Raw genomic sequence first — 23,958 nt, forward strand, 5'->3', positions numbered from 1 at the left:
TTGCCTATGGTCATTTCCTTTTTCATTATTGATGGGTGATTTATTCCGTTATTATTTTGTGTTAATTACTCCTCGTTGAATTTTTGATATTACTGATTTGGTTTTTTTTAACTTAATGCATGATTTTAATTTTCAGAAAACAACATTTAAAGGATAAGTTCTATAGTTCATGGCTGGAATCATGGGCATGACACGGTCTGAGGTGACAATTTCTAGAATATTCTGTCAGCAACAACTTTAGTAGTTTCTAGAAGATCCAATCAACAAAAATTTCTAGAATATCCAATCAACATTAATCTAGAAGGTGGGTAGGCAATCTATCTTAGGGAGATTTATCTTAGGAATTAAGTTTGAATTTAAAATACTTTGGTGATTTATTTTTGGATTATATTTTGAATTTATTTGTTCCATTTTTAGGGTGTTAGAAGACTATAAATACCCCTTTAGGTAAAACTTGAAGATGTACTACTTTTTCTTTCGTTTTTTTATAAAATTCTCTCGAGTTTTCAAATGTTCTTTTACTTTCTTTTTACTTTAAGTTTTTAATTTCTTTTAAAAATGCTAAATATGATTTCAATCATGCTTAGCTAAACTTTTAATTAGTTGATGATGGCTTAGCGATGACTCAATTTATTTAGTGAGAATTGAAAAACACTTAATATCTTTGTATATCATTCTCAATTTTCTGCAAACTTGGATTGACAATCGATATTTCTTTTAAAAATCTTAATACTTTCATTTTAAAAAGTTGACTTTAGTCTAGATGTTGTTTTGGCTTAAAATTGGGAGGAAAAATCGGCTGGGAACAAGTTCGACTTCCTACGAACACACTTAGCGGCGATCCGCTAAGAGAAATTGAGATTGGATTCGATTCTCGTTGAGACAACATAATCTGATTGGGGGTTTTCCAATGTTTAAAGATGTTTTGGTGCTAACGGTGATAGCCGTAGTTAGTCCAAATAAGGACTAAATTTCAAAGGTTGGCTTGGGAATATCGATTTAATGGAGAGAAAAGTAAATTACAAGGGTTGAGCCTTGTAACTGTAATCGGCATGAATCTCGAAATAAAATATCTTTCGATGATCAAAATGAATTAAGGCAAAGCGAAACATGAGGCTATTTTTCATCATATTGTTTTCAACTATTATTTTCACTATTTGTTATTTTTTTATTTTTTATTTTTTACTTAGTTCTTATTACTAAATCCTCTTTCTTTTTACTACAATTTCTCTTAATCTGAATCAACACAATTCGATGTTTGAAATTTCTAAGTCCTTATAGATAGACCTTGTTTTTTCTATACTACGTTTCAATTTATTTCATTTGTGAAAAAGGAATTTTATTTGACTGCGTACGACGCTTTTCAATTACCTTTACTAATCCTCATGTAGCAGGCTCGCTCTACGGTTTAGGGTAGCTTCATCTTTAAGCTTATCATCTCTAGACTCTAATGCATGGGAGTACTAGTCGATCAGTTACAGCTGATGCATTCGCTGCGCAAGAGTTCAAAGGCCTCTCCTGCATATATCAGTTGCCAATAATGTAAGAAATAATAGCTCAATGTCTTATCAAAAAAGAAGAAAAAGAAAGATAAATGGTGTCCTTCATTTTAAGGCCCCTTCACTCCTCTAAGGGTTACAACTCACAAGGGGTACCCAATTTACTATAAAGGTATCGAAGAATCGAATATAACTGTTTCCCATTTTTCTCAATAATGATTATTAAGCACCCTTTCAAGGAAGATCCAGTGGCATGTTACATTGCCTATCTTCGTTGGCTGCATGTTTTGCATGTATCCATCCATCTTTGATCTGCATATATACAAGTTCATAACTAGGAATGACCTAAATCAATATACACATCCATATAATTGAAATACGCATAATAAACTTGATTTTTAATGATAATCATTTTGCAGCACAGATAGGGGAAAATGCATGGCATGACTTTTGCAGGAAAAAAAAAACTAGATACACAGACCACTATTCCATGATTCAGAGGGGGGGTCTTCACAGCTTTGACTTGGCATATGTCACTTCATTAGCATATCCTAAATATTTTACTTGATAAGTGTGATTTATATCTTAAGTTAGAAAGAAAATCATATGGTATTTTAGCACTATAAATACTGATCTTTCTCAACAACCAGCCAAGGAAATCATATCAGTTCTGAAAGCAAGATGTTGAGGAATTACAGAGCAATCTTCCTTTAGCAGACATGCTCATGCATAATTCTGATTCTGACAAAGGAGATTTGCCCTGCGATTCACTCACTCAATGATCTCATTCTCGTAACCAGTAATTTTCTTCAGTATCCACCCATCATCATAACATAAGCTTCTTTTTTTTCAGTAAAACAGACTATGAATGCAAACTTTATCAGGATAGGAGCCTGGTTTAACCTAATCAACAATAATGTGGACCTTGCTTTTATAAGACCTTATTTCAGTGGAATGAACAAGTAAATGTAAAGGAACCTGATGAAGATTTAAGAATGGGGGACCATGGTGATTGATGAGTAGAGAAGAGCAAAGCTTTTGTCAGGAATGAAACTAGGGTTACACCGATCCGGTTCCATCAAATATCCTTATCGGTATGTGAATAATGCAGAAATATAAGAGAAAATTAAATTCAAACCTTGCAAAACACAAGCTCATTTGTGAAGAGTTATCGGTTCACTTTTGGCCGAAATATTGCAGTTTGTATAAAAGTAGTGCAAACTAATGATAATTGCCCTGTCAAATAAAACTACATGGTAGCTGGTGTATTGTGAACGACAATAGTGTTGCAGTACTGGAATTGCCGGGCAAATCTCCATTGGCAGAGGGCACAACACTGCAATTATCATTCAGCTGATCACCTGCCTGCCTGCCAGTGAAGATTTTACCCTGTAATATCGCAACTGCAGCTGAGATTAGCAGATATGGTGATGAACCAACGATGCCACTTATTTATACCCTTTTCATATCCATAATATATTCTTATTCTCATATTCATGCATGTGTAGTGCTTCACGTACGCATATCCGAGGTAGAAACTCTTTTTGTCATTTCAGGTATAATCTATCAAATAAGTGATAAAATATATTATTCCTTTTGAATCCAGAGATTTGTTGTTCTGTTATCATATTAGGTAGCTAATGAGGGTTGGCACAAGTGGTTGAGATTCAGGAATTTGAGCTTGTAAGGCCAAGTTCGAATCCCACTGTAAAGTACTATGTAAATCCCAATAGGATCTTAGATATGTCCTGACCCTAGACTAGAGGAGCTACTCCTGACCTAAACTTTTGTGTACAAAAAAAATCATATTAGGTCATAATGACTATATTAATAAAATTTTAAAGTATTAGTAGCAATATATAGATTATAGTCTATATGTGTACCATGGTCATCTGACATTATATGTCATTCTTTTTGTAGTAACATCTGTCGTTCATATGTTTTATTAAAAATTGTAGACATCTGATCCGCTATCAATTCTTAATTATATACGGATGTATATATATATAATCTTTCTGATCTATATGGAATAAGTACGTGGGTAAACTTATATATATATATATAGTTTGGCGATCGCGTGTAGAGATTGAGGCATGCATGCATTTGTGTATATGATAGTATAATTTGCCACGATAACCAAGGAAACAACAGGCCGCAAGCATCTATGTATATAAATGCATGCCGATATTTTCAAATAGTATGATGCTCTGGTTCTTGAGCAGTGATCATAACGTGGCCATCTTTCATCGCTTTCACAAAAGCACCCACGAAAACTAGCTAACGAAGAAGCAGCATAAACCGGCTCCTCGCTTCAACAAAGGTTGGATAAAAAGACAAATAGTATATAGGAAGACTCCCCCCCCTCTCTCTCTCTCTCAGGATTAGGATTCTCTTATACTTTGTTTACCGTAAAGCTTTAAAAGATCGTTGGATAGGAATCGATGATTCATGTTATCCTTTTTTATATTTTCTCATTTCATACTATTAGTGTAAGTTTATTTTTCACTTATCTAAGGATCTTTAAAAAGTATAAAATTAAATTAATTTTACACAATGTGAATGAATCCACTTAGATGTAAAACTAATAAAAAGTTAAAGTTATAAAGATAATTATGGATGATTAAAACACTCGAATCTGGCAAGTTTTGACCCTATCCGATCTTATAAGAGTATTTTTATTTTAAATTTCAGGTTCAAAAAGGGTTATGTAACTGAAAGAGCCGGTGTTAGGTTTATTCATCCTGATGTAAATTATTAAATTATTAAAGGGTTTATGAATTTCCCTTCTCTTCTTAGCGGGAGATAGTAGAGTAAAAATTCTCCCTAATGACGAATCAAGTTTATGAAATTGTAATTTGAATTCAATTCGAGTCTAGTTTTTTTAAATCGAATCAAATAAAAAATTTTGATTTTTCGAATCGAGTTGAGTTTTGCTCACCCCTACTATTGACTCCGTCCAAAAATCATTTGATTATTCTATATGTTATTGTTATATTCCTAGAGTGTATGTATTCAATTTTGTCTATTGAACTTCATTAGAAGTGTTGGAATGACTCACCGAGAGAAACTACAATGTTTCATCGTTGATGGGATATAATATTTTAAAGATTTTTTTATATAAGAATATATTCTTTCAAAATGATCAACCAAAAGTCAAGCATTTTCTAATTTTGCTTAAATAAAGATCTAACCTTTTAAAACGGTTGAATAAAGGCCTAAAATTTTCGAACATGCTTAAATAAGGACTTATTATTTTGCTTTTGCTATCAAGGTTTTAGCCCCTTGTTTTGGCTAAGCAGTTGCTGATATTTGTGCTTGCAAGCTCCATGGTTGGTTAGCTCATGAGATTCCTCATTCCATGGACAATTAGATAATATGTAAATGGTTTTTCTTTCTGCTGCATGCTTGTGAATGAGTAATGGACAAATTGGGAACCAGACAAAGTGTTGCCATTGATAAAAGGCATTGTACCGTGTTTTTGATCTGCCCTTTTCTTTGTACTCAATGGGACACTCGAATCCCTTACCGTTCCCTGTTTTCGTGCCCATTTCCAACGGTTTTGCTATTATTCTGATTGAATGAGATGATAAAAAATCTCTTCCCTCCCCAAGATCAGATCTTTAATTATATTGAATTCTAACGAAAGAGAAGCTTTTTAAACGTCATTTCTTCCTCCATGAGCTCAAAATCTAAAATCTTATTTAAAAGATATCCAACAAAACTCAATGCAATGGAGATTAGATTAATATTGTTAAAAGAATAGAGGGCTTTATCCTCTTTTCTTATTAAATTTTGGAAGAATTTGCAGAGATGTAGGCTATGGATAAACCCCACCAGGTGGTGTCACTGTGTATGGAATCTGTATGACGTTATCACTGTATGAATCAGGCTTTCACTTTGTACCCTTTTCCCACTCATTTTGTCAAACATCTCTCTATTGTGGGTTGTGGAGGTAATTGAAACCCCCATAAAAAACCTTAGACAGCCGGTTGTTTTTCAAATAGAGGGGATATTATGAACCCTGGAAGAGGAAAGAACCATAAAGAATCATAGTGTCAGAGCATGTGAACTACTAGGCCACGACTAGCTAGCATGCGAAGGAAAAGAGCGTTCATCAATAGGATAAAAGTCTGAGATGACCAAATTATACTACTTCATTCTGTATTTAAATTAAAAGTTAAAAACTTATTTTTTTTCAAATAATTATAAAATAATATTTATTCAAATTCTTTTAATTTATTAACGGCCTAAATCTAACTACTCAAACTTAGATTTTTTTAAGATAAATAATATTTTTTAGGGGCTGTTTGGTTCAAGTCATATAAGATTGCCAGGGGAATGGAATCCACATTCCCCCGTTTGGTTGGCTGGTAATCTCATTCCCGGTAATGTTTTATTACCAATAGTGGATTTTTTTGGGTATATTACCGGGAATGTCATTACCCCATTCCCTTAGGTATTGTTGGATTATCAGCGTTTTGGATAAAAATGCCCTTAATTTTCTCCCAAAAATATCATTCTTCTGTCATTGAATAATAAAAATTCTATGAATGTTAAATTACAAAAATATCCTTCTTTTATCATTGAATAATAAAAATTTGTCCTTAAACTATTTTAGATTTACAAAAAAAATATATAATTAAAATTTATATGAAGTTCATGGATTAAAATAAAAATATACCACTTCATTAAATCTTTTTATATTTTTAATTTTGTAAAAAGAATTATATAAATTTTATGAATTTAAATTTAAAAAAAATATATAAATATTTTATAGTAATATTATAGTAAAATTCAACTTGTTAAAAAAACAAATATATAATAAGGACAATTTCGTCAAATATACATTTCAATAATCTTTTATTCCTTTAATCAAACATGATAATCTTACATTCCTGCTAAACCAACCAAACACAAAATACAATATTCTCAATAATCTCATTCCCTTCTTTTATTTCCACCGATAATCTTACCTTCCGTATAACATATTAATCTAGATATGAATCACAGTGGTGGGTAGATTTCAGGGTCTTACACCAAAAGCATGGAGATCCTTAAAGATCTGGCAGGCTCAAACCAACATGGAATGGCAGTCCCTCTGGTTTTGATTGATTGCCTGATTCTGACATCTGAAAAAGATGACCCCACATCTTTTCCCATGCAAATAATGCTAAGTGAACAAGGGAATATACGAGTTATGACAACCTAATAATCCATTTCATCATTTTGGTGTTTCTCCTCAACCCCCAAGTGGCCCTGTTTCCTTACATCGTCATCAACAACACTCCCTTGTCGGTTGGTTTAAATCTGCAACACCCTTAATTATTACTGTTAAACCAACGAAACCCTTTTTGTCTCCTACCATCTCAACAACTACTTTCCAACAGCTTGTGTCACATGTCCATATTATCTGATTAAATATCTGACAATCATTCCGACGTAACAGCACAATTAGCAAACAAATGTTGAATTCCAAGACATACCCTTTCTTCCATCCTATAAAAGTTAGGCCACCGGAAAGAGAATAAGGTAAAAGAAAATATGGTTACTAAGCTAAGGAGAAGAACAGCAGTATCACGCAGAAAGCGCCTTCACCTTATGCAGACAAACCCCAAATCTGTGAGATATTTCAACAAAAATGTTGTTCTCCATTTCCACAAGCTGAAAATCAAGTTGGAAGAACTACAAAGAGAATGCCAAAATCTTAGGGTTATGAGAAACGAGTACTTCACTCTATTGAAGCATATACAAATCCCAAAGGTAATTTGCTTTACTTGGTTTAAATATAGTTCGCATGCTGGCATTAAAGTTTGTATATATATATATATATATATATATATTGATGGTGGAGCTTAGCAGGAGGTGAAAGTGGAGAAGATTGGAGAACAGTTTGTGGTTAGAGTTGTTTGCAGCAACAAAGGAGGGTACAAATTGGTGTGGATTCTATCGGCGTTTGATGAACTGGGTCTGGATGTTGTTCGAGCTAGTGTGTCTTGCAGCCATTTGTTTTCCATGGAAGCCATTGCTGAAGCTCAAGGACAAGAAGGAACTGGTATCAGAGAAATTACGCTGGCTCTTCTTAAGGCCATTGATGAAAAACAAGGTGGGGAGATGGGGAATGGAGATGGTTGTAACACAGGAGGCGTTCATTGATTAATGTTGTCATGTGATTGGAAAATGTTAACGTTTTGCATCTAATAACCTTACCTTCTCAATGTTTTCCTTTTAATGATATGAAATGAGACTGAATTATTTTCTAACTATATATCTAGATGGGGAGAAAAAATTCCATTGCCGGGAATTGAACCCGGGTCTCCTGGGTGAAAGCCAGATATCCTAACCACTGGACGACAATGGATTGTTGAAATAATGCCATATTTCAACTCATTCAATTTTTATGTCTTGTCAACAATCTTTACAAGCTTATATATTCCTAGTACATATATATTCGATTTTAACCTTGAAAGTTTGTTTAATAAGCTCCATTAAGAATATTGGAAGAGCCTGCTGAAAAAAAAATTAAATTGTTCGTTATTAGCGATACTTAAAACTCATGAGTCATGACCCTAAGCATAAAGGCCACTTTTATGGGCATGTGGCACCAATTTTGCTAGAACTCCAACCTTGAATTAGTTTTTTCCCCTTTTAGAATTCTCTTTTTAAATTCAAAATATTCCATCATCAATTTGTTTTTATCAAAAACATTTTACTAACACAAAAGACATGAGACATCCTTAAGATAAGTATAGTCTTCAAAAATGTCATTGTATAATATTTTCTCAATTAGAGACAATTGTTATGCGTAATTAAATATCAAGTTCCATCATCTAAATGTTTGATTAGATCTATTAGTAATCGAACCCTTTTAATAAGGATGTCATTTCTGAAATATTATCAATTCATATAAGTTTAATGTTTTTCCTTTCTAAGAACTACCAAGTGCCCTTGAAAAATAATTTGATCCTCTAATGTGTTCTTTGTGTGCTTTATAATTGTATTAAATACTTGTTTGAAATGTCATGTGAACATGATTGTTATCATCTGATTATAAATTATGATTGCTTGATACATGTTCTCTGGTTATCGATTTTACCAAAAAATAAATATTTTTGATTTTATGTTTTTCTGACTCTAATGATACTATATAAAAATGTTTTATTGGAGTATTCTCTGGGATATATCACAGAGTTCTGTATGTTCGACTCCAATCACGTTGATAATTCCTTATGGACCTGAGGTATCCCTCAGGTTGGCTCCTACGCCCAATGGGCCTAGGGTAAGTCCTTATAGATACAGTAATGAGGGATTACATTTTGGTGTATGGGTGGAGGGTAGTTATGTGATTTAAATAAACATCCTTGTCATTTTTACGATATTTTACTGGCGTACGATTTCTGATATTACTATTTACTGTTTAATTTAATTTATATTGAGGTTTTATCTGGGACATGTTATGGAGTCTTTGTAGGTTCAACTTCGATCAAGCTGGTAATTCCTTATGGACTTGAGGTATCACCTCAGGTCAGCTCCTACGCCCAATGGATCTAGGGTAAATCTTTATAGATGCAATTTTAGGGAACTACATATTGGTGTTCAGTTGGAGGGTATTATTATGATTTTAAAATTTGTTTCTCTGAAATAAACAACTATTGTTTTAAAGTATATGTACACTTATTTTCGATATTGTGAGAACACACTAGACACCTCAATTCAATCTCTATGAATATTTCCTCTGAATTGTAAGTTTCTTGAATGTTACATGATGAATTAATTAATAAAACCTCAATTCATTACTAAAACTTTTATTCTTTACCATATATTTACTTGGCTTTGAGCATATTTTGGTACAATTATCGACATCATCTATAGGAACTTATTCGTCGTTGCTTTCTGAGTACGGTAGATGTGTAATTAGGGGGCCATGTAGAACAAGTCATGTTTTATAGTCGAGTTTGAAATTTGTTATATGTGTACCTTTGAATTTTGTTTTAATGTCTGAACGATTTTTGAATTTAATATAGTTACGTAGAACTTATTTTACGATTTTAAATTGTGGTTGGTAAAATTTTAAAATTTTCCCAGATTTTTAGTGTAGACCGCTCTGGTGATCTTGATGTGACACCTTGAATCAGATTAAGTTACATATATCGATCTGAGGGGTTACAGATTAAATATTTTTAATCAATATTACAATTATTATTTAATATGTAAGAGTTCACATTATTTTATACAAGACAATTATGTTTTTCTTGGGGTAGACTATAACCAGCAACTGCCGAACTGCTAAATTATACTATAATTAAGAATCCATTTTAGAGGGAGTTTACATCATCTGAATCCATTTTAGAGGGAGTTCGCATTATTTTATACAATGTTATTCTATTTAGATTATTAAGTTTGAGCATTTATATTTTTAGGATATGTATAAATTATCAATAATTCAAAAATTACTAATAAATACTATATTATAATCATCTTAAACTATTAAAAAATTACATATAATTAAAGATTTCATAATTTACTGTAAAATAAAAAAAAAGTATCGGAGTTGACACTTTTATCATATTATAATAAACAAGTGAGAGTACTTGAAAATTTTACACTCATTTTTATTTAAACATTACTAATTATAATTTTAAGATATATATAAAATATGTTCAATTATAAATAAATTATTAGATTTATTTTTAGTGATTTAAATGTTTCTAAAATGTTTTAATACAAACACCGAATGAGAGATTTGACCAAATAAATTGGGCGTCCTTCCAATTTCATCCCCAAATTCATCCAAACATATAATAATATAACTTGACCTAACGATTTTATTAACATGGAATGTGATTAGTATATACATATAATTTGAGATGAAATTGAAATGTTCAAAAATGTTTAGGGATCAATGTAAAATGAAGGTTATAGTTTAGGGATGAAACTAAAATGTTAAAAAGTTTAAGGACTAATTTAAAATAGCAGTCATAGTTAAGGATGAAACTAGAATATTTAGAAATTTAGGGATCAATTTAAAACAAGAATCATATTTTAATTCACACATCACTTTTTTTCTATTTACTATTAACTATAAAGGATTTAATTAACATTATTTAAATAATTAAGTGATAAATATAAGTATTCAAGTGATTATTGATGTAGTTTTCCTAAGATTTTATAACACATTTGCTTGAACGACCTTGTTGATAAATCGGGCAAAGTAAACGAAAGAACACAAGAATTTTAACGAGGTTCGGCAATGTGCTTACGTCCTCGGTGCCTAGGCGGCGCTAGAAAATTTTATTCAATTCTCATAGGTTTAGGTTACATCTTTATTTATAATAGAAAACCCTGGTACATAATTACAAAATTAACCATGTACTGTACCACGGGGGCGTACCCCCCGCACCCCCAACCCACATAATCGTAACCCCCTCTACGAGACTTTCTTTGTAAGGACAGTTGATGTTCGCTTCGCTCACTCCGCTCCATCCCCTGTCCTCTTTACCAGTATATTTATGAGCCATACCTTACAAATCTCCACCTTGGCGAATATACTGCCCCTTAGGAAACATTCAATGTGGGTTGGGTTACCTTAGTTCTTTAACAACTTGAAACATTCAACAAGTCCAAGCAATGCTTGAACTTGTCTGTCGTAACTGGCTTGGTGAACATATCAGCGGCATTCTCATAAGTGTGTACCTTCTAAAACAAAATCTCTTCAGATGCAACCAACTCTCTGATCTTGTGAAAACGTACATCAATGTGCTTAGTTCTAGCATGATATACCTGATTCTTAGCTAAGTGAATAGCAATTTAATTTTCGCAAAGCAGCTGAACTCCACCTTGCTGAACACCCAACTCCTTCACTAAACCAGTGAGCCATAAAGCTTCTTTTGCAGCTTCAGCCGCTGCCATGTACTCAGCTTCAGTTGTAGATAGTGCCACTACAGATTGAACAGTAGACTTCCAACAAATAGGTCCTCCACCAAGAGTAAAAACATACCCTGTCGTAGATCTTATATTATCCAAGTCACATGCATAGTCTGAATCCACATATCCTACAACCAAAGGATTATCTCGTTGACTACCAAAAACAATTCCATGTCCCACAGTACCCTTTAAGTATCGAAAGATCCACTTGACCGCTTCCCAATGTTGCTTACCAAGTTTAGACTTGTACTTACAAACTTGACTAACAGCATGAGCTAAATCAGGACGAGTATATATCATTGCATACATCAAGCAGCCAACAGCATTAGAATACGAAACCTTTGCCATATCTTCAGCTTCCTTATCTGTCGTAGGGCATTGTTCTGATGAGAGCTTAAAGTGGTTCGCCAATGGAGTGCTAACTGGTTTTGCGCTGTTCATCGCAAACCTTTCTAGCATTTTTTCAACATAACCCCGTTGAGATAGCCACAGTCTCCTTGAGTCTCTGTCCCTGCAAATTTCTATTATAAGAATTTTCTTTGCGGCACCTAAATCTTTCATATCAAATTCCTGACTCAATAAAGTTTTCAAACCGATAACATCATCCATGTTCTTCGCAACAATCAACATATCATCAACATACAGTAATAGAAAAATAAAAGAACCGTCATCAAGGCTCTTAACATAGACACAACAATCATACTCACATCGGTTGTAGCCAATCTTGATCATATAGGAGTCAAACCGTTTATACCACAGTCTCGGAGACTGTTTCAACCCATACAAAGATTTCTTCAATCTACAAACTAAATGCTCGTTTCCAGGTTGAGTGAAACCTTCAGGTTGCCGCATGTAGATCTGCTCCTCTAAATCACCATGCAAAAAAGCAGTTTTAACATCCATCTGCTCTAAATGCAAATCCCAACTGGCCACCAATGCAAGTACTGCTCGGATTGAAGTGTGGCTGACCATAGGAGAAAAAATTTCATCATAATCAACTCCTTTCTGCTATGAAAAACCCTTTGCTACCAAACGAGCCTTGAACTTGAACTTCTCCCCCTCTTTTTCTGTTACTGCTGGTTTCCTCGTATACACCCATTTGCAACCAATTGGCTTTTTACCCTCAGGAAGGCAAACCAACTCCCATGTACGATTGTGATTCAAAGACTCCATCTCCTCAACCATGGCTGCCATCCACTTGTCGTTTTCCTGACTAGTAACAGCATCATGAAAATTAACCGGATCATCACTGCTAACAATAAGTGCAAAAGAGACCAAGTCTTCAAAATCCAATCTACTCGGAGGCTTTATATTCGTCCGTCTCACCCTATCTCTGGCGAGACTATAATCCTGCAAATCATCCGTAGTGGAACCACCAGAAGTCGGTTGAGAAGTTTCTGGTTTCTCAACTGGAAACTGCTTGAAATCCACAATTGTCGTGTATTTCTTCTGTTGCAACATGGATTGTTCATCCGCAGAAAAGTGCACCTTTCCCAGAAAAATGCACCTTTGACACATTTCTTGTAACCCAGAAAAATGCACTCCTTCGATTTTGCATCAAGTTTGGATCTCTCATCAGCAGGTACATGCACATAAGCAGGACAACCAAAAATCCGTAAGTTATCAAAACTAACATCATGACCAGTCCATACCTCTTCTGCAACTTTCCCAGCCAATGATGCCCTTGGCGATCTGTTGATAAGATAACACGCCATGTTAACAGCCTCGTCCTAGAAGTGTTGGGAAGCCCCGCAATCAACCGCAAACATCTGGCTCTTTCATTCAATGACCTGTTCATCCGTTCCGCAACACCATTCTGTTGTGGTGTCTTGCGCACTGTAAAATGTCTCTTAATCCCGTGCTCCTTACAGAAGTGTAAGAACTGTGAATCTGTGTACTCCGTACCATTGTCAGACCGCAAACACTTGATTTTTCGTCCTGTTTGGTTTTCTACCTCAGCTTTCCACAGCTTGAACTTCTCAAAAACTTCAGATTTCTGTTTCAAAAAATACACCCAAACTTTCCGTGAAAAATCATCAATAAAAGTAACATAATACCTAGATCCACCCAAAGACGATGTCGTGGAAGGCCCCCATACATCAGAATGCACATAATCAAGAATCCCTTGAGTTGTGTGCCTCGCAGTCTTGAAACGGACTTTAGTCTGTTTACCAAGAACACAATACTTGCAAAATCCGAGCTTACAGCTTTTGACACCATGCAACAGATTTCTTTTGTGTAATTATGTCATACCACGTTCACTAAGATGAGCAAGACGTATATGCCACAGTTTTGTAGTATCATCACAGGACTCAACAGAATGAACTCCACCTACAACAGTACTCCCTAACAATCTATAAATATTTCCTGCAGTCATCTTTCCTTTCAACACAGTCAAAGCACCTTTAACAACCCGAATGGTTTCCCTATCCTCATCAGCCTTAGGGATAAAACCATTCTTGTGAAAAGTGCTCAAAGAAATCAAATTCTTCTTCAAATCTGGGATATGTCGAACACCACTCAATGTCCGAACAGAGCCATCATACATCTTAATTCTGACATCACCAATACCAACAATATTGCAACATCGATCATCACCCAAATAAACAGAACCAGAATTAACCGACCTGTATGTCGAAAACCATTCCCTATTTGGCGTGATGTGATAAGAACATCCAGATTCAAGAATCCATGCATCCGTCAATTGAGTCATTGAAATAGAAAGCGTATCACCCTCACTGTAATCAGAATTGTCATCATCGACTACGTTCACAGACTTGGATGAAACATCACGTTTCTCATCAGTCTGTTTTTTCAACTTCGGACAGTCTCGTTTCATATGTCCCGCCTTCTTGCACTTGTAACAGTGAATTGTCTTCTTATCCCTATATTTGGATCTGGAACTCCGCTTGCCAGACCCTGCCTTCTCTGGCTTCCGTCCACGGTCTCGAATACCCTTGACATATAAGCTATCGGCTTGAGAGTTTCCCTTGCATTCTGCTTCCACTGGTTGTGAGCCAACAAGGCTGCAGTAATCTCCTCAACGTTGATAGTCTCTTTCCCATATGTAAGAGTAGTCACCATATGTTCGTAAGAGGGAGGCAACGAACACAACAAAATCATCGCTCTGTCTTCATCCTCAATTTTTACATCAAGCTGAGCCAAATCAGAAACGATTTGATTGAAGACATTCACGTGTTGCGCCAAATCATGATCGTCCTGCATCTTCAGCCCATACAGCCGCTGCTTTAGATACAGTTTTGTCGTTAAGGATTTGGACATAAACTGACTTTCCAACTTCCTCCAAATTTCGTCTGGAGACGATAGATGCATGATGTGATACATAACCTCGTCCGCCAAGCATAATCGTATGGTTCCTGCCACTCGTTGTTGCAATTCTTCCCAATCTTCCTCCTCCATCGACGCCGGCTTTGTAGGTCGCAAAGCCTTCAGGATCCCCCTACTGCACCAACAGATCCTTCACCCTCGTTTGCCATAATCCGAAGTTACCCAGACCATCGAATTTCGCGACTTCGAATTTTGCTCCTGACATCTGATACCAATTGTTGATAAATCGGGCAAAGTAAACGAAAGAACACAAGAATTTTAACGAGGTTCGGCAATGTGCTTACGTCCTCGGTGCCTAGGCGACGCTAGAAAATTTTATTCAATTCTCATAGGTTTAGGTTACATCTCTATTTATAATAGAAAACCCTGGTACATAATTACAAAATTAACCCTGTACCGTACCGCGGGGTGCACCCCCAACCCACATAATTGTAACCCCCTCTACGAGACTTTCTTTGTAAGGACAGTTGATGTTCGCTTCGTTCACTCCGCTCCATCCCCTGTCCTCTTTACTGGTATATTTATGAGCCATACCTTACAAACCTCTATAAACAAATACTAGCCAAACAAATCTAAAACTTCAATAGATCTCTGAAGTGTGAACAATATGCCGCCCCGCCCTCTAGCTCATTCTAAAGAACAGACCACTTTTTTTTCTTCTTCTTCTTCTTTTTCCTCCTCGACCTAACCCCATCTTCTCTCTTTCTCTCTCTCACCCCTCTTTGCTTAATCACCATAAAACCATCTTTTTCTGAATCATTAAAAATCATGGTTAACCCTTTAGTTACTGAGAATGAACAAAAATAATCAAAAGAGAATGACAACGTTTCATCTGAGCCTGAATCCCCTTATTCTCCCACTTTCAACCACATGAAACTCACTTCCCCTCGGAAAGGGTAAATCTTTATCCACTCCCTCTGAAAACAGCAACAAAACTCTGTTAAATTCGTTTCCTTTTTTGTTTTTAGGGTGTTGAAATAATGGGGTTTTGTTAATTGTTTGCAGTACTAAAAGATCCATGCAGAAAAGGGAGGTGTCAGTACCGATTAAGGACGTTGATGGTTACCGCCTTAAAGATGAGAGCAGTGCTCCACCGTCGGATTCTTGGGCATGGAGGAAGTACGGCCAAAAACCAATCAAAGGCTCACCTTATCCCAGGTAATTAATAAGAGAAAAATAACCTCAGTGACCAAAAATGCCTTATAATATACGATTTTAACCAACTTTTTTTGGATTTGCCAAAATGACCAACGTAAATCGCAATTCGAATACGTAAATCGCAATGCGAATTTGACTATCGCAATGCGATTTACATAGCGCCATTCGTATTAACGCGTATTTTTTTCAAATTCTAAACATGAATATATTAATATATCGGAACACTGAACCGTCCACAGTATATCCCGTAATCGCAACTCATAACCTAAAACCTTAAATCACAACTCAGTCTCATCTCCATCTCTCACTCTCTAAGGCGACATCCGTCCCCATCTCCGACGAAATCAATCCCCACGACGATAACAGTCTCCATCTCCGGCGAAATCATTCACGGTCAGAAATGGAAAATCAACCAAATCAACCACCGAGGGTTAGTTTTTTTAATTATTTTTATTTTGAAATTTTTGCATTATTATTAGGTTTTTCATATTGAAATTGATGATAAGTTTACTGGTGTTTTCAATAATAGATTAACCATTTCACTTAGATTGCTTATTATATTCATTCGATTGCTGCCAATACTGCTAAACTGTTTAGTCTTTAACCCTGTGAAGTTAGTATTTGTCTTTGTTTTGTCTTTTGGTTGAAGTAATGCAATCCATTCAAGTTTCTTTCAATTTTAGTATTTGAAACCGAGAATGACTATCGCAACAAGTGAATCGCAACGCGAAAATGACTATCGCAATGCGAATTTGACTATCGCAACGAGAGAATCGCAATGCGATTCTCATTGCGATTTAAAGTTTCAGAAACTATTCTTCTTCTGCAAATTGAAACTTTAATGAATTGCATTACTTCAACCAAAAAACAAATACTAAATTCATAGTGTTGCAAATTTAAGTTTGAAGAATAAACTACTACTCTTTATGTTTATTGTTCATATCTTCACAGTGTAGTTTTTTGTATATCTAAATTGGTATGTTTATTGTTTTTGCAGAACTTTTATTCGGCTCAATTGACCTTAAGAAATAAAGTAAGCCTGGCCAAAACAATTGCGTCGAAGCTTTCACTTGCACAAAGAAAAATATTTGAGGATACTTGCTTCGGGCCATGGCTGAAAGTACAACATCCGGGTGGAGATGCTATGTTGACCCATCTGTTTCTTCAAACCATGACTAGCGATTTACCAGAGACTATACAACATCGTGATGAAGAGATATGGTTTGATTTTCCACCGGCTTATACATGTTTTGAGCGGGAGGAGTTTTGCTTAATCACCGGTCTACGCTTCGGACACGATGATGTAGATCGGTACACTAGACATATTACCCGCCTATTATGGTTTTTCTGGGTTTTTCCTGAGCAGTCAACGGAGAAGTCGAATTTACACGTGGAAGACTTGACGAGATTATTGAATAAGAAAGATGGTTTTACTCAGATGGATGACGTCGATGTTGTCCGAGTATGCCTTCTAATACTTTTGCAAGCCGGATTTTTAGGCAGAGAGGTCCGACAACCTATTCCTAATGATCTAATTAAATTGGTAGAGGACCTAAATGCATGGAACCTATTTCCGTGGGGTTCGTATCTATGGAGAGCTACAAGGAATAAGTTGTCGTCTGCCTTTAATGATCGGAAAAGTTTGCGTGGCGATGGTTCCAAATACACTTTGTCAGGTTTTATTTGGGCCTTTAAGGTAATAATATTTATATAATGTTTCCAAAATTATAATTAATTCTTTAACAATTACTAATGTTTGTTATTATATTGTTTGTAGATTTGGATATTTGAGGCCTTTCCCGCCATGCGGACATATGCATTAAAAACTTCTAATGATATTCCTAGGGCTATTTCCTGGAAGAGAAAACGGTCCTTGCAGCAATGGGAAGATTTACTACCGTATACTACAATAAATAATGTAAGTTAACACAAATACTACCATATGTTTATAAACAAGTTATTACTAGTACACGTTTAACTTTGTTTGAGCTTTTATATTGTTAGGAGGCCAATACTCCATTACAGAGGCTGGCACCCACGGAAGCTGAGCTTGCCACTGATTGGTGGCAAGCTAGTAAGCTTTTTTTATGGCACGGATGATGAGCAACCACCACTTCGAGAGCCATCACCTCACCCAGAGCCATCACCTGATCGACCCGAATATACACCTCCACAACGAGAGTCATCACCTATTCTGTCACATCATCGAGCCTCTTCTCCACCATCACCTCATGATAGGCGACCGGCAAAGATGCCACGACGTTTATCTCCATGTTCTCCACCTCCACGGGATGAGTTAGGGGAGTTACGTAATGAGGTCAATGCCTTGCGTGAGGAGGTCGGTACTTTACGTAATGACAATGGTGCATGGCGTGTTGAGGTGTCTACTTTACGTGGTGAGGTAGGAGCTCTACGTGAGATTGTAGCATCGTTGCAGAACGAGGTTCATACTCTACGCAACGAGGTAAGTTTAATATTTTTCATATTTAACTTGATGATAAATTTACTCGTAATTTCACTTAGATTGCTTAGTAAATTCATTCGGTTGCTGCCAATACTGTTTAACTGTTTATTCTTTAACCCTGTGAAGTTAGTATTTGTTTTTTGTTGTCTTTTGGTTGAAGTAATGCAATCCATTCAAGTTTCAATTTGCAGAAGAAGAATAGTTTACTATCGCAATGCGAAAATGACTATCGCAACGAGAGAATCGCAATGCGAAAATGACTATCGCAATGCGAAAATGACTATCGCAATGCGAAAATGACTATCACTATGCAAAAATAACTATCGCAATGCGAATTTGACTATCGCAACGAGAGAATCGTAATACGAAATGAAAATCGCATTGCGATTCTCTCGTTGCGATAGTCATTTTCGCATTGCGATAGTCATTTTCGTATTGCGATAGTCATTTTTGCATTGCGATAGTCATTTTCGCGTTGCGATTTTAAGTTTCAGATTCTATTCTTCTTCTGCAAATTAAAACTTGAATGAATTGCATTACTTCAACCAAAAGACAAATATTAACTTCACAGTGTTGAAAATTTAAGTTTCAAGAATAAACTACTACTCTTTATGTTGTCATTGAACCTGCACTAAACCTATATGTTGTCCTTTTAAATGTTTATATAAGTGCTTACTTCTGGAATGTTATCTGATGCATTTTGTGAACAATGATATAATAATGACTTGGGTGAATACCGTGCAAGTTTGAAATATATTTGTCTTTGTTCTCACTATTTAATATCATGTCTGTTTATTTACTGATTTATGTATTAATTTATTTTTAGCGGCCCGCTAAGGTGGATGCTCTACGTCGGGTTTTTCTTGCAAGACGGAATTCACGCATCAGACGGCGTGCGCGTGTCATTACGTCTCCGTTCACCCCAATAGTGCGAAGAATCCGTAAGAAAAAGCCCGACTCACATGTCATCGTTCAAGAGGCCTCCCCTATTGTTCAAGAGGCCCCTATCATCCCTCAAGAGTCCCCTCCCACCGTTCAAGAGGCCACTGTCATCGTTGAAGAGGTCCCTCCCAACATTCTAGAGCCCGATTCACACGGCGTAATATATCGAATTATTGAGAAGCCCCCTCATGTGCCGGACATGATGGATGACTATTGGCTTTCGTATAAGTTACCGGTCAGTACCATTCCGGCAGATGAAGTGGAGAGGAAACAACTACCGGAAACAATTCTGGATAATACCCTTTGGGCTAAGACCGCAGTTGATTTTTATCTACATGAGCGGAGCCAAGGGTGTTACGCTGACATATACAAACTCAACGATGATATGCATTTGTTGATTGAACAGTCTTGGTGGGGTGTATTATTAGGGGTTGAAGATAACTGCTATTTCGATGGGGGGTAAGTCTTATATTTCTTATATTTCAGTTTGATTAATTTTTTTTAAATTTATGTAATTCACTAATATATGTCTTTTTTTGTAAAACAGCATATTGATGCATGGGTGACACGTCTTCTAATTGTAAGGAAATTGAAGAAAAATATTAAAAAAATGCGATATACAATTATGCCGACGTCTTTTCACGTAGTTCACTTGAAGAATCAACGACAGGAATCATATGTGTTGGCTAAGGGACAAGCTAAACTTTATCCTGCATGGTGGGAGGTCGATAAGGTTAGTATATTTGTTTAAATATTTTAAGGGTGTTCATAAATAAGTGCGCAATTTGAATTATTACATTTCGATGCAGGTGTTTATCCCTATTTTGGACCGTACTCATTGGCTTCTCGTCAAGCTTCAGCTCCCATCCCTAAAGACAATAGTATATGACAGCATGATAAATTACATATCATTGTCTGATTTGAGAGATATGATTAAGGGATGGAGCTCTCATTTGGCTAAATTCTTGGATGCAATTGATTATTGGACTAAGTCTGGAAACAAGAAGCCAAAGAAGTTCAATGTTACAGTTATCAGAGACGAGACCGCGCCACAACAAACGAAGGAATCCAGAGGGGATTGTGGTCCTCTTGTATGCATGTGCTTGGAGTGTTTGACGACAGAAAGTACATAGTTTCTACCTCCCTCCGATAGAGATAGAGGTGCAGTAGGCTTGTGGTTTTGGCATTTTATGGCTAGAGCGATATATGCGAGACGCTGCCTACCTGCATCCGCATTATGAAAGTGTCCATAAACAATTTGTAAGTCAAATGTAAGTGTTGTTAAACACATTTACTCTTTTTGGTTTGAAAATGTTTGGTTAAGTAGCTAGAATTCAATAATTTGTTGTTTGTAGGTTTTAGATGTGTAGAAAGTGTTGTTGATTCAATGTTTGGTTTCTGCAGGTTAATCCTGAAGTGAGCTGCGTGAAATGGATGTATGGGTGCAAAAGTTTATTTAATTATTATTTTTTGATTGTTTAATTGATTTGTAAAAGATGATTTGTAAATGTTGGTTTGTTTAATTGATGTGTACATAATATTTGTGCTTGTTTAATTGATTGAAATGTAATATTTGATTTGTTGATTTCAATCTGCATTATGTTGAATGCAAAACAAACTATCGCAACGCGGAAATGACTATCGCAATGAGAGAATCGCAATGTGAAATGAAAATCGCAACGAGTGAATCGCAATGCGAAAATAAAAATCGCAACGCGAAATTAATTTCGCGTTGCAATTTTCATTTTTGATTTGTTTAATTGATGTGTACATAATATTTGTGCTTGTTTAATTGATTGAAATGTAATAGTTGATTTGTTGATTTCAATCTGCATTATGTTGAATGCAAAACAGACTATCGCAACGCGGAAATGACTATCGCAACGAGAGAATCGCAATGCGAAATGAAAATCGCAACGAGTGAATCGCAATGCGAAAATGAAAATCGCAACGCGAAACTAATTTCGCGTTGCGATTTTCATTTTCGCATTGCGATTCTCTCGTTGCGATAGTCATTTTCGCGTTGCGATAGTCAATTCCGCATTGCGAGAGTCATTTCCGTGTTGCGATAGTCATATTCGCGTTGCGATTTTCGCGTTACGATAGTCAAATGAATGTCTAATAAGTGATAACAACTGAACATATCATAGCAATGTTCAAACTTAAGTTACTAATACATGCCTAACTGAAAATGTTAAAAGTTCACACATAATATACACATAATACAACGTTTGCATTTAAAAATCACCTAAGTTAACAGTCCCAAAAGGTAAAGCCGGTTGTGATTGGGATTTTGATGAGGATCCATATTTTGGTAGAGGAAAAGATGATTGTGATGGTACTGGTGATCCACATGTCAACCTTGTATGACCACTTTCCTTGCACCGACTACATGTCGATCTCTTCTTCTCTTCACCCTTAGACGGTATACGATCGTGACTTTTTGGTCGCTCAGGTAGCCTTCTGTCCATGGCTGGTGGAAAAACTGTTTGTAAGTTATCTGGTATGTCCCACTAAGAAGGATGTGGAATAGGGTAGACAATCTCGCCATAAGTCTGTCGATATACTTCTGTAGTGTAGCAATCCATAGCGTATGCGCTTGAATCATCTTGGTTTAGATGAAGAGAAACTTTTATAACATGGCCACACGGATAACCAGATGTTTGCCATTTCATACAACTACACGTCTTTGCATTTAGATCGACAACCTCATTTAAGTTATTATCCAGTACTTCAAACAAAGTGTTTGAACATGGTTCAACTCTCCATGACGTTGACTTCACAACACGTTTCGTTATCTTTTTTTAGTCCATGGTGCAACATGATGTTCCAATGTTCCTGTAAATTTAAATAAATAATACTTAGTAAAATATATGATAAGTTACGAATTTAAAGAAATAATACCTGCATGGTTTCTTTTCTTGTAGTACCACTGTTGAATAGAGGCTCGAAAAAACTCCATTAACATAGTAATGGGTAATTTCCGGGAATGACGACTTAGATCGTTGATTGATTCTGCACTATTAGACGTCATGAAACCATATCTTGCTCCAAGTTGATGTACTCTTGACCATCTTTTAAACCCGACATCTTCTAGTGTTTGAGCACACTGAGGCAAAACATGTCTTAAACAGTTTATATGCTTATTAAAATCCACTTCCCGATAAGCTTTTACAGCCTTCCAGTATGTTCATTTGTGATTTTTTATACCAACAGACCTTGATTTTAGATTTCTATACAAATGAACACCACAAAGTCCATGAAAAGCATATAGGAAACACCTTCTAACAACATTGTCAATTGAGGTTGCCCTATCGGATATGATTGTCAGATTGCTAATAGGACCTATGTAATCCCTAAGATGCCCATAAACCATGTCCATGAATCAGAGGTTTCAGATTTGCCAACCCCGTAAGCTATTGGCAGTATCCCATTGTTAGCATCCATGGCTACTGCTAATAAATTTACTCCAAGGTATCGACCTTTTAAATGTGCTCCGTCAACTATAATAATTGGGCGCATGCAATTAATAAACGAACGAATCTACAAAAGCATATACACAAGAAATATAATCATTTAAATGTGAAATGCATGTAACTAACAAAAATGAGTCAACAAAATTATATTGATTTACTAACCGCAGCACCAATGGCGATAAACAGCAACTTAAAGAGTCCATCTCTATCTGTTTTGATATGAGTTACCGACCCAGGATTTTTCAGCTTTAAATTGTGACAATAAGCCGACAGTTGGGCAAACGATGCTTCTGGCGACCCCCTCAACAATTCCAAGGCATAACATTTGGCTCTCTAAGCTTAAGAATATGAGATACTAATCTTGAACCGAGCATTCATGTCAGTCATAATTTCATGTCCCCGATATACCCTACCATTCAAAAACATTAACTCAACCAGAAAACCACCCAACACCTTTTTGTTTGCCTGTCTATGGTGAGGAAAAACTTGGGTTCTTGAACATGTATGTTTATCAATAAAAGTCCTAACTTGAAACATTTCGCAATCTTTTATCCTCTTTGCAATCATACGCCACATACATTTTTTTCAATCATACACCTTGTTTCGAAACGATCTTTGCTTGATTTGTTAACTTTTAGTTGATAGCCATCTTCCACACATTTCGTATACAAAGCTATCTTCAAGTCTTCCTTTGTATCAAAATAATCATCTTTCTTGATACGAATCTTGATACGAATAATTTTTGTGTAACAATCAACTACTATCTTTACCAACTATTCTTCCGGTATCTGAAGTAATTCTGGCATATTCAAGTTATACTCCCGTGGCATTTTCTTCGGGGACTTTTCTTTGGGGATTTCTTCTTCTTCTTTTTCTTCTTCAGTGTTATATGAATTACATAATGGATGTTCAACATGTTCATTTACAGTCGTAACTTCCTCCTCATTATCATCAATAACATCTTCCTCGGCAACGGCTGTTTCATCATCAAAATTCGGGTATTGACCAATATCAAAATCATTACACGCATGGTCTGTTTCTTCTTCTGAAAAATCATCAAAATCCGAGTATTGACCAAGATCAAAGTCCGGGTATTGACCAAGATCAAATTTCGAATACTAACTAGTACTCACAATTTTTTCTGTTGGCT

The 23,958-nt window shown here is 35.8% G+C and overlaps 1 protein-coding gene and 1 non-coding gene across 2 annotated transcripts; one reads left to right on the top strand and one right to left on the bottom strand.

The window, feature by feature from the left end:
• Window positions 1-7,040: 7,040 nt before the first annotated feature.
• On the top strand, window positions 7,041-7,662 carry LOC120137404. The gene is made up of 2 exons (XM_039153157.1): window positions 7,041-7,259; window positions 7,359-7,662. Exons 1-2 carry the CDS (start codon window positions 7,041-7,043, stop codon window positions 7,650-7,652), a joined length of 513 nt encoding a protein of 170 aa, XP_039009088.1. The 3' UTR covers window positions 7,653-7,662.
• A 123-nt stretch (window positions 7,663-7,785) lies between these two features.
• On the bottom strand, window positions 7,786-7,857 carry TRNAE-UUC. The gene has a single exon. It is a non-coding gene; the product is annotated as a tRNA-Glu (tRNA).
• Between the last annotated feature and the right edge of the window lie 16,101 nt (window positions 7,858-23,958).

Source organism: Hibiscus syriacus, unplaced genomic scaffold (assembly GCF_006381635.1).
Source record: "Hibiscus syriacus cultivar Baekdansim isolate YM2019G1 unplaced genomic scaffold, ASM638163v2 tig00110657_pilon, whole genome shotgun sequence".
NCBI classification, from domain to species: Eukaryota; Viridiplantae; Streptophyta; class Magnoliopsida; order Malvales; family Malvaceae; genus Hibiscus; species Hibiscus syriacus.